Below are 17,240 nucleotides of genomic sequence, written 5' to 3'. Positions count from 1 at the left end.
ATTAGTTTTTTCTCTGTCCTTATATATATATATTTACTTAAATGCCTTTTCTAAATCTGCATTTGGGTGCTTATTTTATGGATTTGGTTGACTTTCTTTTGTTGTTGTTGTTGTATTTTTTTGTGGGTTTTTTTTTGTTTTTTTTTTTTTTTTGTTGAAGCATATTCTTGGTCTTTGTTTATGATAACAAATAACCTTCTCTTTTTGATACAAAAAAATTTAACTGAAACCTCTATGTACATGTGGCACCTTTTTGGACAAGTAATATATTTCAAACAACCCTCTTCAGCCACACTTTCTATATTTCCACTGCATAATGAATTGATACATTTAGCAATCAAATTTATCTATCTACATTAGTTATCAAGTGGGAGATCAATAAGATTTTTTATGAGGCAATCATAAAAAAAAAAAAAAAAAAAAAAAGAAAAGGACTGCTCCAAGATCTCCAAAAGATCTCCAGGATTCCAAGATTTTTCAGGGGAGCAGAAAAAATTGGTAAGATATTTTTCTTGTTCATCCTAGAGAACCCTGCTGGCAAAGCAGCACTTTGCCATTTTAGTGATCAGCTTGGAATTTGCTTAGGATGTTTCTAGTTTAACTGGATAGAAAAATGCCAAACACTTTGGGTTTAAGTAGATAGATGGTTTTATTAGTTTGAAGAAAATGTTGGTTTTTAATTGTGTGATTCAAAGTTTCACAAGAATAGGCATGAAAAAATTTCATAGCATACCTCTGAAAAGTATAAGAAATGAAAACCCCACCAGAATATTTCTAAAAGTCACTAGTGAAAGGTATGTAAAACACTACATGTTATGAAGAGCCAAAATTATAATAATAATAATGCCTTCTCTATGTGTGATTCATGAAAGTCTATTTTGCTGATTTCAATAACAAAGGAATTATTGTTTATCTTAGGTCTCGCAGTCCTATTAGGAAAGGTCTGCCTGCATAAATTGAGGTTTATCTCCTGCTTTGTAGTGACACACATTTTGTACAGACAGAATAAGTTTTGCAGTCACAAAATCACTTGAAACGCCAGCACCAGTCTGCACACAGCTGAGCTAAAATATCTTTTGTTACATTTTGTATTCCTGGAACACTTGAGACAATAATTTAATTGCTGTACAAGCAGGAATGTGTGCGTTGCTTTTGAATGTGCATTACTAATTCTCTCTGTACTCTGTGTAAGTGATTTTTTGTGACTTTTTTTATGCTGTCTGCTTTGGGGGGCTGTGGGAGGAGGTCAGGAGTGCCAGCTGCCCATCACATCGCTGTGTGAGAGAGCAAACTCTGAATGTTCCCAGCTAAAGCCAATAAAACCTCCAGGGCACAACACCCTCTCCACATAGCTCCAGAACAGGAGCTGAGAAATTTGCTCTGAAGCTACTTGTCTCCATTTTACTGGGCAAAAGTATATTCACAAACTAAACATAATAATAAATATAACTATTTGTTTTATTAAACATTCTGCAGCATGATAGAAGGACAAGAAGCTTAGGAGTTTGGAGATTTTTTTTGTTTGTTTGTTTTTATCAATCACCACACCAGGCTTCCAGCCTCGCCTCCAGCACAGAATTGTTCCTCTGCTCCTTGTGGGTTTCTGCATTTCCCAGCTGCTGCCCTGCACTCCTGGGCACACTGTAGGCAGCAGTCTTAATAACCAACACACATGTTCTGCTTAGTTTACTAATAATTTACAGCAATTTGTAGCCTGCTATTGTAATAAACCTGGGCAACGCTGTTGACACAAGTCGTTATCATTTATAAATGGCTGAGCTTTGATAAATGGATGCAGAGGGTTCCTTTAAAACTTCAGAGCATGTGATTCTTATTACGGGCACATTTCCAACTGAATCAGGGTGAAATCCTGCACTTAAGGCATTTGGAGTGTGGGTGAACAAGGCAGGAAGATGCTCCTGAAATAATTTGGAAGACATATTTCTTACTCTAGTTTAAGTTGTTCTGATAGTCTCATAAAATTGTCTGAGTTTGTACAGAAACCAGGCACCTGTCTCCTGGCTTCAAAGTGCAGGGCAAAGTAAATCAATTTATCATAGAAAATTTTGGATAGCCCTGTACTTGAAAGGTCCAGCAGCGTATTCTGGGCGTTACCAGAAATCCCTTTGAATTCATGTTACACACAGAGTGCAACTTAAGTACTTTTTCTTTAACTATCTATTTCTGGCTAGCAAGACTAAGTAGAAATAGATTTTTTGTTTGAGCTTTTACATTGTTAGATCTAGTATCTGTATCATCTCTTATATCATTCAAGACTAATATTTTGCATACAGTATTTCCTACTGGTGAATGGATGACAGTCAATTAATTAGTCATTAGTGTGGCTCCCACAGTATAACACATAATTTGTACCATAGAAAGAAAATATTTGAACCCATTAATTCATAATGTTCTTCTCATTTTAAACTCATTCTTTGAAATTACTATTTCTCTTCTAAGATTTCTATTTGGTAGAAGCTGTATTTTTTGAAAAGCAAATAGAGAAAAAAAAAGTTGTTGTTACCGTTGACTTGGCTTTTTAAATGGCCTTCTTGTTCTTAATTAAGCTGGATACATTTTTCAAGCCTCATGCTGTTCAATTTTAAAAGCTAAAATTTCACCATGCCCACTATACAATATGCAGGCTGTAGTCCTACTTTTATGATCAGATGCCTTCCAGTATTTTATGTGCAATAATAATTCATCTCCTTAAATAAATTCATGGTCTTACCCACTTTTCTCTCTACCCCAAAGAGAAAATAAGCAAAGCATTAGTAAATATTATGAAATAATAAAATCCATATAATAGTAAAATATTAGCAGGACAATGACCTTGGTCGGAAAACTTCCCTGTTATCACGTGAATTTTTGCATTAGTTTCTCTCCAACTTGACGGAGCTGCATAGAAAATCTTGGTTGTGTCACAAAATACCCTAGGGTAGAAGGAATGATTTCAAAAACTGGTCTGAGTATATCTAGATGAGTTTTTTTGGGGGAAAAAATGGCTTTTCAAGGGCTGTCTCCTTAGAATTTGCCAGTGCCCATGAGTGCAGCATGTTCAGATCCCAGCTGTGTCCCAGTTTGTGGTGTCAGGGATCCCAGCACAGAGGGAAGGAGTGCCTGGGAGGAGGGAATGCCCATCTTACAGCTTTGCTTCTCTTTCCTGTGCCCTGTGTTTTACTGTGCACTTCCCCTTCCATCTGTATCTGCACCCAGCCTCAGTTTGTACATGCATCTTTTGCTTCTCTTCTAAATGCAAAGGAATGATGTAAAAATTATCCTTGGGGTTAGGAAGATCTGGACACATTCCTGAAATGCTTGGGTTTGCTGATTGTGTTCCAATGTGTTCCTTTGAAAAGCCTGACCTCTGTGCTCTGTTTTCAGGTAAACCAGTTATGATTGTTACTGAATATATGGAAAATGGTTCCTTGGACAGCTTCCTACGAGTAAGTGCAACAGGAAACTTAATGGGGCAGAAGTGGCTCTTGTTCTGGACTTGTTAGGGGTCTACTGCCACCCTGCACTGATTCATCAGCAGCTCTTGTTTCTTGATATTTCTTTATTTTCATTTGGCTTTGTATCATGATGTGCTCAGAAAGACACTTAGGGATCTGCTTGTCCATTTGCAGTAAGCATCATTCCAAATTTAAGACAATTTTGGTTGCATTAGCTTGTCACTTCTATTAAAAATGAACAAAACAAAGCAACATTCTGGCACACAAAAAATAAGAACTGTTTTTCTGGAGGCTGAATTATGACTGTAGTGCAGTTATGCTTATTGGTTGGCAGTCTTTATGTCTAAGCAAGAGATTTTCAAAATGAATGGATTTGTGGAAATTTTATCAGTAATGAAAAGTTAAGAGAATAGCCCCATACCTGAGAATGTTAAAAATGTTTAGCTAGCAAAGTTTAGTGGCCTGTTTTCTTTTTCTAACCTTAGACACACTAATGCTGCGGCTGATTTATCTTTGTTTTCTGTCAAAGTTGGTAGTGAGCCTAAAAAAATTCAAATGCTCCCTGTGTCACCAAGATTTACTTGTGGCAAAACAAGGAGTGCAGGAGAAGTGAAATCCCATCTGAGGGGAAACACTGGTTTAATTTTAATTTGTTAGAGCAAACTCAGCTTGGCTGGGAGACTGCTTTGGTTCTGCCACGGTTGAATGACATTATCCCCCAAATTCATAACATTGAACTAGACATTTAACCCCAAAAGGGGATAGATTGTCAACCTTAGTTTCTCTATGTACTATATATGTTATGGTGTCCACTGGAGCATGTAAAATGCATATAAATAATGTGTCAGTGTAGCTGAAGGAAATATCTCTGTACTGAACTATATATATTTTGTTTAGACCTGAAATCCTCGAAGAGAGCCCTGAGGAAAGGAGAGTAATTTCTGCCTGCACAGAACAGTTGTTCAGCTTGTTCTTTCATTTTACTGTGATTTTTTTTTTTACTACTGTTATGTGGAAACATAGATAAGAACCTTGTGAGTCATTAATATCACAGGCAACTCAGGCCCTATAACCTTTTTATAAATGCCTTTTGGAACTATTTAGTTTCTTTCCTCATTGCCATTGAAAGGCTTTCTGAGCATCTGATTCTGTTCATGGTTAGAAACCTTCTGGTTTTTTAGTTAAATCTTTTCCAGAGTTTATATAAAATTCTCTTGTGTTGATTCTGATAAAAAAAGGAACAGACAATTGCTAATAATATTTTAAAATATTAATTTCTTCATGAAGGGGACTTCTGAGAGACTCTTTAAGCATCCCCTCTTTCATATATTTGTCTAATGTTTCCAGTGCAAATATCACCCCCAAGTACTCTAACCAAAAATGAAAAATGGATGCAATCAGTCTGGCAGACTGATTCTTGTCAGATCACCTCATGTGACATAGCCAGCTCCCTTGTGTTTAATAAAATTCCAGAAGCAGAAGCATGAGGAGTTGGAGAGCTGCCCATGAGGATACATATACAGCACTGGGGAATTCATCTGAGAGCTGCACTACAACAAATGCTGTCCTATTGTCTATATATCCATATATCAATATCAAAAGTAGATGTTACCAAACAGGATTAGTAAGAGTTGGGAGATTTAAATTATGCCCAGAAGTAGATGATTAGAAATATATACAATTAATGGTTTCTAGGCTAAGTCATAATGTGTTCCAGTATTTTTTGTGCTCCTGAAGTTGAAGAAAATTTTAAGAAATGAGTTTAAAACTAACAGAATTTGAAAGCCGCTGACTCAGATCAGCATTTGCTTTTGTTAAATAGATTTCTTGTGTAATAGAAAACTTTCATTAGGCCATTGGGGAAGGCTTGGATTTTCACTGAAAAATCCTGCAGCCTTGCAGGGAAGTTGGACATCTGTTTCTGTAATGTTCTGACACTCCAGTCTCAGGAGCACACACAACTTAGATTTATGTGCTGCTTTCACACGTGTTCCATCTAGGAAATTAAAACTCTGATGACAGCAAGAAGGGGAAAAATGCATTTTTATCTGAATTGCAAATCTGTCCCCTTCCCTCAGCTGACTGGGAGATCAACGTGGTTCCACACGTGGCATTTCAATCACAACTCCTGACTCACCAGCTCTTCATTTGAGGAGCTTCCAGGGTATATATGAAAAAATCTGTGCAAGAAGGAACATGAGCAATCCCTGAGATGATATTTCCAATGTTTTCCAGAAGCACGATGCCCAGTTCACAGTCATCCAGCTGGTGGGCATGCTCCGAGGGATCGCCTCTGGCATGAAGTACCTGTCGGACATGGGTTACGTGCACCGGGATTTAGCTGCTCGTAACATCCTCATCAACAGCAACCTGGTTTGCAAAGTCTCAGATTTTGGTCTCTCTCGTGTACTTGAGGATGACCCAGAAGCTGCTTACACCACAAGGGTGAGTTCCTGTGTTCCTTTACATTTTTAAAATCCTTGTTGGTTGTGGCAAAGACTGAAATCTGATGGAAATCTGAAATCTGAGGTCACTCAGTCCTGTATGCCCAGAGATGTTCAATAAACCAGAAGCTCATCGCAGTTGTTTTTAAATTCATGGAGAAAATAGAAATTGTACATACAAAAAGTATGGTTTCTGTTGGTAGAATACTTTCCTTGGACTATGCAAAATTCTTGGCTCCGTTTCTTTCTCCTGGATGTGTAAAGGAGTGAATATTACAATTAAAGCCTGAGTTCTTTTGGCACACAATAATTTAAGCCTTCATGTGTGCTTTGAGAAGTTTTAGTTACACTGCTGATTTTTTACTCCCACACAGTAAAAAAAAAAAATCCTACCCATCGAATTTTTGTGTTTTCTAGCATGATAAGGCATATGTCTGACTGGAGCATGCTGCAATCACTGTTCTTCAAGGGTGTGTCATTATACCCGCTCTTGTACCTCTACCTGAGTGAAAACTTGAGTAAAACAAAAAAATGCATATCTGATTATCACCCTGAGTAACATTTCCATGTTTTTGTGGAAGCCTTTAGCTTTATGTATATATGTGTATTACACTTGGATATCTGGTTGCTCATTTTAATGCTATTTAAAGTGTATTTTTTGCTGTGCAAAAAGTGACATTAGCATCCTGTGTCTTAGTCAAGTGTAATTTGCATTGCTCACAGTAATCACCTCATCTTCACTGTACAAAACAGATTATAATGTATCAGCATAACCTTAATGTGGGTTTTGTAAGGTTTCCTTCATTCCTGAACACTGACAGAAGCAATCAATAATTTTAGTAGTTTATATGCTGCCTTCTTCATGATTGAAATAAAATAACATGTGAGAAATGAGTAAAGAAATGACAGATTTATTACACATTGTATACACATACTCTAATAGATATGTATTTATCAATCATACCTTCATATAAGAAGGCATAAAGACTCTGTTCTTTATTTGACCTTTCAGTGTTTTCTTTGCTCTCTGATAAACTTTGTCATGGAGTTAGAAATATGCAATATATACCACTTTAGAAAACTGTCTGCAGAGATCTGGCATGGTTAATATAAAGAGGCATTAGCAGGAGAAAGCAGTGTTATTCTCAGTAGTGATACAGCATAAATAAATAAATATTCCTGGAATGCAAGAGCTCCTCAACAGAAATTGGTCTGTGATCCAGCCAGAGGTTCATTGCTGTGTCAGATACCTGTTTTCTCTCTTAAAATCAGGCTGAAAATGAAGCACTGGATAAAGCTGTCACATCAGTGACATGTCTGTGGGTGGCTTGGACAAGTCAGGGTGCACAGGGTGTCAGTGTTTTCAGGCAGTGTTCCATCTGAATTTCCTCCTCCTCTCCCTGCCACCTATTTTCTGAGTCTACCTGCCTATTTGCAATTAGGTAATGAAATCAAATGAAAAGAAACTATTTTGTAAAGTGTAATCATCTGTGTTCAGTAAACTCCATCTGGCATTTTTGGTGTGTGTGCAAACTGCTGCAGGAAGATGCTCAGACAATTCAAACCTTCCAATGCAACTTAGGACAAATCTAATTTTTTTTCAAGAGTTGTTGCTGTGAATATACCTGTGCCACATGTTGGCTCTGAGGGAAGAACAAGGCTATTTGATAGTAATTTTTTTTTTGCTCACATTTCCCTTTCAAGTGAGTCTTATGTAGATGTCAGGGGAGTGTTTCCAGGTGGGATGTTTGATCCCTAGCTGAAAAAAATGGGGACCACAGATGTGAAACAGAGCTTCATTGCACTGGTAGAGAGATGAACAGTTCATGTTCCTGCTGCTTGGGTATTTCACAAAACACAGGACCATTTCCTAGGCTAAGCATATTTTGCAAACAATAATTATAGGACAAAAATACTGCCACTTTTTAAAAATAATGTCATCATTTCAAACTGTTTCATGCCTAATAATGGCACCGTCCCAAACTGTTTCATGTTTTTTAAAACTAAAGGGTGACAACATGATATTCAAAAAAGCAAGAAAAAAAATCTAAATTGTAACTCAAATTTCAAACAGTATAGAGTAAGTATTGTATTGATGTCCTCCTGTCCTCCAGGTCTTCCTCCTCCCAGTTGTCCATTTAGTATCAGTGGTACTAGGAGATTTATAGAGTTATCTGCAAAGATGGATGCTTTATCTATTTAGGCTCCTTATCTACCCCTATTTTCCACCTGCAAATGCTGAAGCCTGAGAATGATTCCACTGCTTTAATTCACAATTGCAAGTCAGGATTGATCTACCCCCAAGAAGCCCAGCCAGGCTTTCAAGACTCACCAGTGCCTGGGTGAAATTTTATGTTGTGCTGCTCTCAGAAGCCATGTATGAAGCTTTGCATAAAGGCTATGAGCATGTATCCTTTTATACATCAATAATTTATGTATTCCTTTATATATCAATGCATAATCTGTGATATTCATGCTATTGTACCAGAAGCCTGAAGGACAATGCAAAGATCACAAGTGCACATGTGGGTTACAGAGAATCAGGAGTTGTAAGGAACTTTCCTACCTGACAGGGTCATTTTTTTACCTCCTGAATTATTGTCACTGCCTTGATACCACAAAAGACCTTTGGCAGCCTGGGGTCTGCCTGCTTACAGAAGCAGAAGCCAGCAGGTGGATCAGGCTGACTGACTGGATTTTTTTCATTTTTTCACAGAGTCTTTGTGCCTGAGGGGATGTTCTGTAATTATCTACATTCTCCATATCTATCCACTTTTAATTGAAACACCGAGATTGTATTAAAATTGTTATTTTCAAATGGATCCAGTTTTAACTTATTATTTTTCAGATGTCTGTATGACAAGTGGGTGGACTAATGACACAGTATGAAGTGGAAGTGAATTTAAGCAATCACAGTTGTGGAGGGACTGTAATTATGTCTCTCAAAGACAATATTTGGGTAATCAGTAGGTGAACTTTGACTATTTAAGCACATAGATACATCACCAGTATTCATGGCATTTTAATGTAAATGCAGCCTGTGCTGGACGGAAGTCAGTTGTATTTTCCCTATATATGCAAAATCACAGTGATACAGTCTGAATGTAGTGAAGGGTGTGGTGAAAAAGGAACCAAAACCCCATAAATTCTCTTGCCCCAAAGCACAGAGGAGAGGAGCAGTGCTCTGTCATCACTGACTACTCAAGGAGAAGATGATTTTAATATAAAATATTCATTAGTAAGGGACTGACAAGTATAATAATGTCAGGTGTGTAAAAAGGTAAAATCGGCTCATCTCACTCACATGAATCTCTCTTGTTCTGTACCATTAAGATACTTCCTGGCTTCTCCTAAGTCCTGCTATAATGAATGAATGTCAGGCTTTTACTTTCAGCATTTCCTGCAAACTCCTTCTAGTAATTCAGTTAGAATCCATTTTTCTTGATTCACTCCTCCCCAGGCCTGTGGCTTAGGTGCCTGTGGCTGTCACCCTGTAACAGATTATAAATCAGAATATTGGAATGGGTTCTGAAGTCCTGGAAACAGCTGCCTTGTGCTGGAGTGCCAGACGTGCTCAAAATAAATTGAGGGCTTCATTGACTTGAGATGAATGATGTTGGGGAGATAGATACTGCAGGAATAGCAGCTAATAGCAGATAAAACTTCTGGTTACTACTGGCTCACTGATTGCCAAACCTGAGAGAGGTTCTCTGACCCAGAGTGCCTGGGATTTTGGGCTCCTACCATTTCTAACACCAAAGCCATCTTTCTACTCAAGTCCGGGGAACTTGGCTTTCTCATGAGCATGCCATCATAAAGGGAAGCCATCATAAAAACATATAAAAACTGTATTTATCATCAGAAAATAATCAGTAAATATATTGCTCTTGTAAATATATTAGTAAATATATTCTTGTTCTTAAACTATTCCAGAAAAGAGTCAGCAAAATCACTTTTTTAAAATAATTATGACATTTTTATGACAAATTGGGGAGCAGAAGAGCAAAATTACACTTTTAGACTCTGTTCAGTGGCAGCTGATTTCTTTTTTTAACTACATGTTACTTAATATTTTTGAGTTACTTATGGAAATTCTGTGTGTATCTGCAGGTTTGTATAGGGTCACAGCTGAGACTTACCAAAGAGAATTTGAAAGCCACTGACTCACACTCATTGTAATAAGGATTTGGGGTTGTTGCACCTTCCTTTTTCAGTAAAGCAAAGCCAGAAATAGTTTCATTGAGTTTCTAATCTTTCTGCAATTAAGCAGTCCCAAAATGTGAGCGGACTAATAATTGTCTTTTCTTCTTTCTATTTTTTTTGGGGGGTTTTTTTTTTTTTTTTTTTTTGGTTTTTTTTTTTGGAAATGTGTTTCTTCAATTGCACAAATGACTTTTTAGGTAAGATTATAGAGACTTTCTATCCAATATGAAATTCCTGTCATGGTCTAGTGGGAGATGTCTGAGTCTCTTCATGGTGGTGGGGTCTTTGTTGATGTAAATTTAGGATGTGGCTTTCCCCCAGGATTCATGTTCCTTATTGAAAACCAGGGCTCACTTCTAGCATAGAAAACAGAGAGATTGATTTCTTTATCAGCCTCACATCTAAAACTGTAAGTGGATTTCTTGTGAAAACATGAGGCTACAGGAGAACTTTCCTTGTTTCTTGGCTGGCCTTGGACTTGCTGAGGGCCCTGGATGCTTGTAAAGGGAGCTTATTAATTGAGTATAAGAAAAACAAAGTCATTTTTATGTTCTTGGTACTGTTCTGGGGCAGCATTGGGAATTGGGAATAAAGTTATAACGCATAGAAAATTCAATGTACTTTTTTGTGACTAAAGAACATCATCCAATAGATTAAATTTCCAAGAGAGAGAAATCAGGCTCTTCATCTGGCTTCAGTATAAAACAGTGGTTCAAACACTCCAGTTTATTTTCCGTGTCCTATTTGCTGGTCTGCAAGTGATGTGGGAATCTGGTGTTCACCTGATTTTAATGGTTGTGTGTGAAATGAAGGTTTGTCTTTTGGGAGGGAGCTCTGCTAAACAGAATGGGACCTATGAAAACCATTTGCCAAGATAATTCCCCCCTGACTTTTGCCAAGCCTCTAAGACTTACCTAGTGGCACTTTGGAGGCCTAAATTGTAGTCTGAGTCAGGACTGCCTGTGTTGTTTATACTTAATTTAATTTATGCAATATTAGCCATGAAAATGAAGATGCTTCAGTGTAGTTAGACTATATTTAGGTTTCTAATGAGCACTAATGCCTGCATTTCTATTGTTAATCAAGCCAGTGAGTCTAAAGCTGGTGATTGTACAGGTACCCTCAGTGTAGGTGCAGTTTATGGGAGGGTAGGCAAAGCAGTAAATTTTTTTTTTTTTTTTTTTTTGCTGGTTACTCAGTGGAAGTCAGATCACTCTCTCACCACAGAGGTGGCTGTGAGGAGTGTGTGACTGGAGTATAATGGAGGTGTCAGAAGAACTGCAAAGAGCTGGTCTGGTGTGAAATCATCAGAATATATTCTGTACACGTTATGCATAACTGGATATAACTTTAAACTCTCACAATTTTCCCTACTAAAACACATTCACTCCAGAATTGCCTTCAGGAAAAGGTTTTGTACTGCTATCTTTCCAAAATTCATTTTCTCATGTGTGACTCTCAAAAAACTCTGTCAAAGCTGGCATCACCAGGAATTGCCTCTTTCGTGTAATTCTCACATTTTAGGAACTCAGCCTGAGGTTCCTTGTGTGGATTTTACTAACTTGACCTACAGCACCAAGTACTGGCCATGACCAGAGAAAGGTGTTCCCCTACCTACCATGGTAATTGTACTGGTAGCTTCAATTCTCTTCAAGTTTGGCATTTAATGATGGCTTGCTTCTCCTATGACTGTAAAAAATGTCCAAAGTCACTCTCCCAGCTGATATTTTTTCACTCTTCCCTCTGCACAGGTGACCCCATGTGAATTTGACTTTCTGTGTCAGCTGGAGGCTTGGCTTTAGTGAAGTGAAGCAACCTCATGGCCTCTTATTTTCCTTGAATGTCCTAGAAAACCTGGTGAAGCCATGCAGGGAATTGACTTCAATGCTTTAAAATCAGCCAAATCCATTCCTCCTGTGATATGCAAAAGGAACTGAGTTATAAGCAGGAACTTTGGACTGGGTTTTTAACCTTTAATGGCTTTTTAACCTTTAATGGCTTTCATGGCAGTTTCCAAACATTTCATAACTGAAAATTGACGAGACTTGATTTACCATTTACTCTGTGCAAATTACTCTACACACACACACACACAAATATATATTTAATACATGTGTCTGTCTGTAAAGTATGTATGCTGTATTGTACTTTAGATCTGTATTGTAGATAGATAAATCTATGATAAATCTACTAGCTATTAGTAGATTCTGCACTGAAATGTATTTTACTCTCTTTTGCTCTTATGACAAACGGCAGCAACGTTTCCCCACTGTTTTTTTTTTTTTACACCAATATCACAATTACTGAGAATCTCAGAGATAAAATAATCAACCACACGAAATCATATTTGTTGCAGGACAGTCAAACAGACTCTTTGGTTTTGTTTTGCTCCCAGGGGGGCAAGATTCCCATCCGATGGACGTCACCAGAAGCTATTGCCTATCGGAAGTTTACGTCAGCCAGTGACGCCTGGAGCTATGGGATTGTCCTCTGGGAGGTGATGTCTTATGGGGAGAGACCCTACTGGGAGATGTCCAACCAGGATGTGAGTAAATTGTTGTCTGAGTTGTGTTCTCAGATGAGGGATCAAGCTGTGAAAGGAGGCCAAGAGCAGGTGGCTCTGAGTTTTTCATGGTGACATTCAGTAAGGAGTGGAGAGATGAGAACCTCCGGATCTCCCTGCTCAAGTAAAAGTTGATTGGAACTTGAAAAACCCACCATCTTTATAGCAGAGTGTTTTGGACCTCTGAAGGAGCAGAGTAGAGAAATTTATCCCATTGGTGGTTTTCTATAAGATGATGCAAATAATTCCACTGCAATGAGGTCATTCCTTCGCTCATTGTTAGAAAACCATCCTAAATTTCTGTTGATCCCCTTTGGTTCCACTTGTGTAATATTCTATAGAAGTTTTATGTAAATGTCAAATGCACAGAATAAATTGCTCTCGGCACTTGTGAAAAAGAGAAGCAAAGCATTTCTGCTAAGAGTTTAATGAAACCAAAATTCTTCTGGAAGTAATCAATGGATAAAATAGAGAAGGAGAGTGATCTGATTAGATCTTTGTAACATTAGTAAATTGTCCAAGCCTGCAATCCAAATGATTAATGGAGCTCTCCCAGTATTTTTTAAAGAAGCATAACATTTCCCCAAAGAAGATTTTTTTATTATATGTATTTTGAGGGGTTTTTTTCTGTTGTTTATTAATTTTAGATTTATTCCAAGGGAGTTTCTTATGGACCAAATTTTATGGAGTGCAGTCACTCAAACAGATTTTCCAAGGAGATTATATATATTGTTTCTAGTTCTAAATTAAAATAAATAAGTCAGTAACATAGTTGTAGTCAAACATTTTTCTGTACTACTTTATGTTCAACAAGGAAAAAGATAAGAAAACTTCCATTTAAATGGGTACCTCTGCAACCCATGTCTCTGTAGAAAACGATACATTTATTTTAATTGGTAATGAATGTTTTTGTGGAGATTAATGTATCCTGTTGTGCAGACTGATATATTCGTGAAATGTCTTTAATAATATCCCATTAAAAGCAGAAGTGGAAGGATTAACTTATTTATGTGCCTCTCCTTTATGGCTGCTTAAACCAATAACTGTTCTCTTGTCTTTGTTCTGATTCAGAATAATTTGTTCTGCTTTTCAATTCATTGATCCAGATGAAGAGAAAAGATTAATAGAATATGGCTTTATAATTTTCTACATTGAATATTTGAGGTTTTTTATTCTTGGGGCAATAGATGCTGTAGGCCTGATCAAGAGGTGTTGGATTCTAGTGAAAAGGCTGGATTAAAAATCTTCTGGACAGCATAAATTCTAAAGTAATCTTGGTTTTGTGTGTGTCAAGCTGGAAAAAATACAGAAAATCTAGAAAAAACTTATCAGTCTAGGCAAATTATAAGCAATTTGGCCTGCACTGCCTAGTAGAAAGTGTGTAATTATCCATGAGGTAGGTTTTAAAAACAAATTGTGGCCCTGTGACATCATTGACAAGACCTTTTGTCTGTTGGTTCAGGATGGCCCGTGAGGGGCAGGTTGATTTTTCAGCAGGGGAGGCTGTTTTTTCTGCTGTTGTTTTGGAGTTCAGTGTCCACTGGAGGATGCAGAAAGCGTGTGTTGCTAAGGGTAATCAGAGGAGAGATATCCGAGACCTTTGAAGTTTGGCATACTTAAGCTTGCTAACTGTGGCTTTTGTTTATGGATTTATTTCAACTGAGTGTGAGTTTCTGAGATCCTTTCCACACACCCACCTTCTTCAAAGTCACCCACTGTATCTTAACTTCCCTTTCTGCATGCCTAATCTACCGCCTGGTTTACTTTGCAGATAAAGGAGAGACAATTAGCGAATAAACACGTTTGTTTAAACACAAAATGTCCATGCTAACATTCTTACAGCTGATAAAAACCCAAGTTGCTATAAAGTGCCTTTAAATTTGCACAAACTTTTCTCCTTGTGCAGGTGATTAAGGCTGTGGATGAAGGGTACCGCTTGCCACCTCCCATGGACTGCCCAGCTGCCTTGTATCAGCTGATGCTGGACTGCTGGCAGAAGGACAGAAACAACAGACCCAAGTTTGAGCAGATTGTCAGCATCCTGGATAAACTGATCCGTAATCCCAGCAGTCTGAAAATAATCACCAATGCGGCGGCAAGGTGACATACTAGATCTTACATTTCTCCTGAACCCCTTTGATTCCTTCATCTCCTGTAATTAGGATTTGTTTGCACTCTTTACTGCCTCTTCACCTTTTAACTGTAGCTGTTTGAAGAGAGAAGGATTGAGTGTTATTATTTTTGTTATTGCTGTGATTATTTTATTAGTTATTTGCTCTTATTTATCCAATTTGTGAAAGATTTTTATGCTAAGGGTATGAAACCTGCTGAAAGACTGAAGAGAGTTTTTTTGAGAAAAGCACAGCTGGCAGATTTGACCATCGTGGGATTTTTCTTTTCCTTCTTCCCTTTGGTGGTGTTTTAAGTGCTTAGTGTTTCATAGGTTACAGCCAGCCATGTTCCTAAGTATCTTTCTGAATTGTATCCAAATACACTTAGGCTCTTCTCTGACAAGTCATGTTAACTTTAATCATCTGAATAATCTTTTTTTTTCCTTTCAGCTCACAGACCTAAAAATGCACTTTCACTCCCTCTTAGATCAATGTGTGAACTAGGAATTAATTTTCAACCTGTGCAATGTTCATAATTGCATTAAAAACATTAATTTTTAATCCTGGGTTTTCAACACACTCTAGAACATCATCACTATGATGAGATAAGAATTATCTCATTGAGAGAGAGCAGCTGAAGAGTGTGTTGACACCTAAGGGCATAATGAAGATGTGGTGAAAGAAGAGCTTTAGTTAAGTAGTGTTAAAGAGACTCGGTTTGTACAATGCACAAAATGTCATTCTCTTACTGAAGGAGTGTAAAAGTATTTTTAGCATGAATGGTAGTGCCAAATCCTCTGTCAGCAAAGCAGGCAGAGTGAGGGAGAAAAGCACTCTGCTCCTCTGTTGTTTCAGACCCTGGAGAGTGTTCTGCATGTCACTGGGCAAGAGAGCAGAGCCTGACACGAGGCAGGTTTCAAAAGGGAACAGAGAAAACCTTCCTGTCAAACCTCTCCTTGTGATGCAGCACACTTCCACACTTCCCAGCACAGCAATTGGATGGGAAGGCTGAGGGAAATGGAGCAAAGGCAGTGGGAAGAGCTGCATTGATCCTGCAGCCTGCTGTGAGACTGCCATGGACCTTGCCTCCTCATTCCTGGCCCTGCTTTGTGCTGCGTCCTCAGCCAGAGGCTGCCCACTCTAATTGCTGCCTGCTGCCATACCAGAGGGCAGAAAAAGAAAGAAGGGAGGAGGAAGGCAGTCATACTAATGGGCTCTGCTTTTAAATTTATATATCGAGAGAAGATTGCTTGCACAAAATTATGTTTGAATAATTTTGCTTGGTGAGTCTTTAACATGTAGGAAACCAACATGCTTACAGAAGCAATTATATCTAGGATGTGACAGAAAAAACCCAACAAGCAAACCAAAAAAAACCTCAACACATTTTTGGGAAATACACCAAACTGTTTAAACACCGTTTTCTCAGTCAAGTGCATTTCTTCCAAACACCTTGCACCACTGTGTGGCAAGCCATTGGCGCAAAGAATTATTTTCTAGGGATGTGCTGCGGCAATCTGATGACTAGGGGAGCTGGAAACCATAATGTTTTTGGGCTTGGAGACCTGATTGCAGAAAACGTGGGCTGCACGTTTTTCATTCCAAACAGAAGCAAAATGTGGTCTTGTTTGTGGTCCTTCCAGTTACAGATTTGAACTGCAGCAGAGATATAAATAGTGTGGAACCATAATTTCCAGTTACCTCTTCATAGCCAATGGAAGCTGATAGTGTGTCAGAATCTGAGGTATTGATGATTCCGAGATTGTAGAAAGTCTCTGTCTTTCAGCCCCACTGCCAAAGCAGAAGCCATAATTGGTCTGTGCTGGTTTCAGGGTTGTTTATTCTGTTTATCTCTAACATGTTCTGCTGCCCTGCCCAGCTCTGTCCTGCAGGGCAGCGTGTGGGGCTCTGCCCTCAGTGGGATGTTACAAACATTAAATACCAGAAACTCCCTGGGCTGGATTTACAATAATGTGCCAATATCTGTCACCTACGTTGGACAGTGTGTCCCCAGCCTAAACCAACAGAAAAATGCCAACACTGCAGTGAAACATGGAGGGCATGAAGAAGGAGAAAAAGGACAAGACACACCCAATTTCCTCCATCTTGTCCCCTTTGGATCCCTTATCTAGAATCCTAAAATTTTATTTTTGCACCCGTGCCACACTTATTATTACTCATATCAAACACTCAGAGCTTGTAATTCATCCTGTTAGATTGAAAACTCTTTTCCATGGACAGAGATCCCAGACAGTGTCTCTGGGGGCTCTGTCCAGGGGGGTTCCTGACCCCCTGCCAGGGTTCCAGACCTTCCAGGGCAGCCAGAGGGAAGCCCTGGATTCCCATAATAGTGGAGACCAAATTCAGTCTGAGCATGGTTTCCACCTGCTGGGTTCTGTGCAGGAGCTCCCCAGGGGAATATTTATTGTCCCCTTCTGCCTCTCTCGTGCTCTCTTTGCTCCTG

At 38.5% G+C, this 17,240-nt stretch overlaps 1 protein-coding gene across 2 annotated transcripts in view; it reads left to right on the top strand.

Moving 5' to 3' along the window:
* The window catches only part of EPHA3 (EPH receptor A3), a 180,060-nt gene that overhangs the window by 146,236 nt on the left and 16,584 nt on the right, over window positions 1-17,240 (top strand). For both annotated transcript variants that reach the window (XM_021550215.2, XM_021550214.2), the window contains exons 12-15: window positions 3,385-3,446; window positions 5,691-5,900; window positions 12,498-12,647; window positions 14,572-14,765. In XM_021550215.2, coding sequence (XP_021405890.1) covers window positions 3,385-3,446; window positions 5,691-5,900; window positions 12,498-12,647; window positions 14,572-14,765 — 616 coding nt within the window. The remainder of the gene's footprint in view (window positions 1-3,384; window positions 3,447-5,690; window positions 5,901-12,497; window positions 12,648-14,571; window positions 14,766-17,240) is intronic.

Source organism: Lonchura striata, chromosome 2 (genome assembly GCF_046129695.1).
Source record: "Lonchura striata isolate bLonStr1 chromosome 2, bLonStr1.mat, whole genome shotgun sequence".
NCBI classification, from domain to species: domain Eukaryota; kingdom Metazoa; phylum Chordata; class Aves; order Passeriformes; family Estrildidae; genus Lonchura; species Lonchura striata.
Note: the sequence above shows the minus strand (reverse complement) of the source record. Positions and strands in the feature narration are given on the sequence as shown.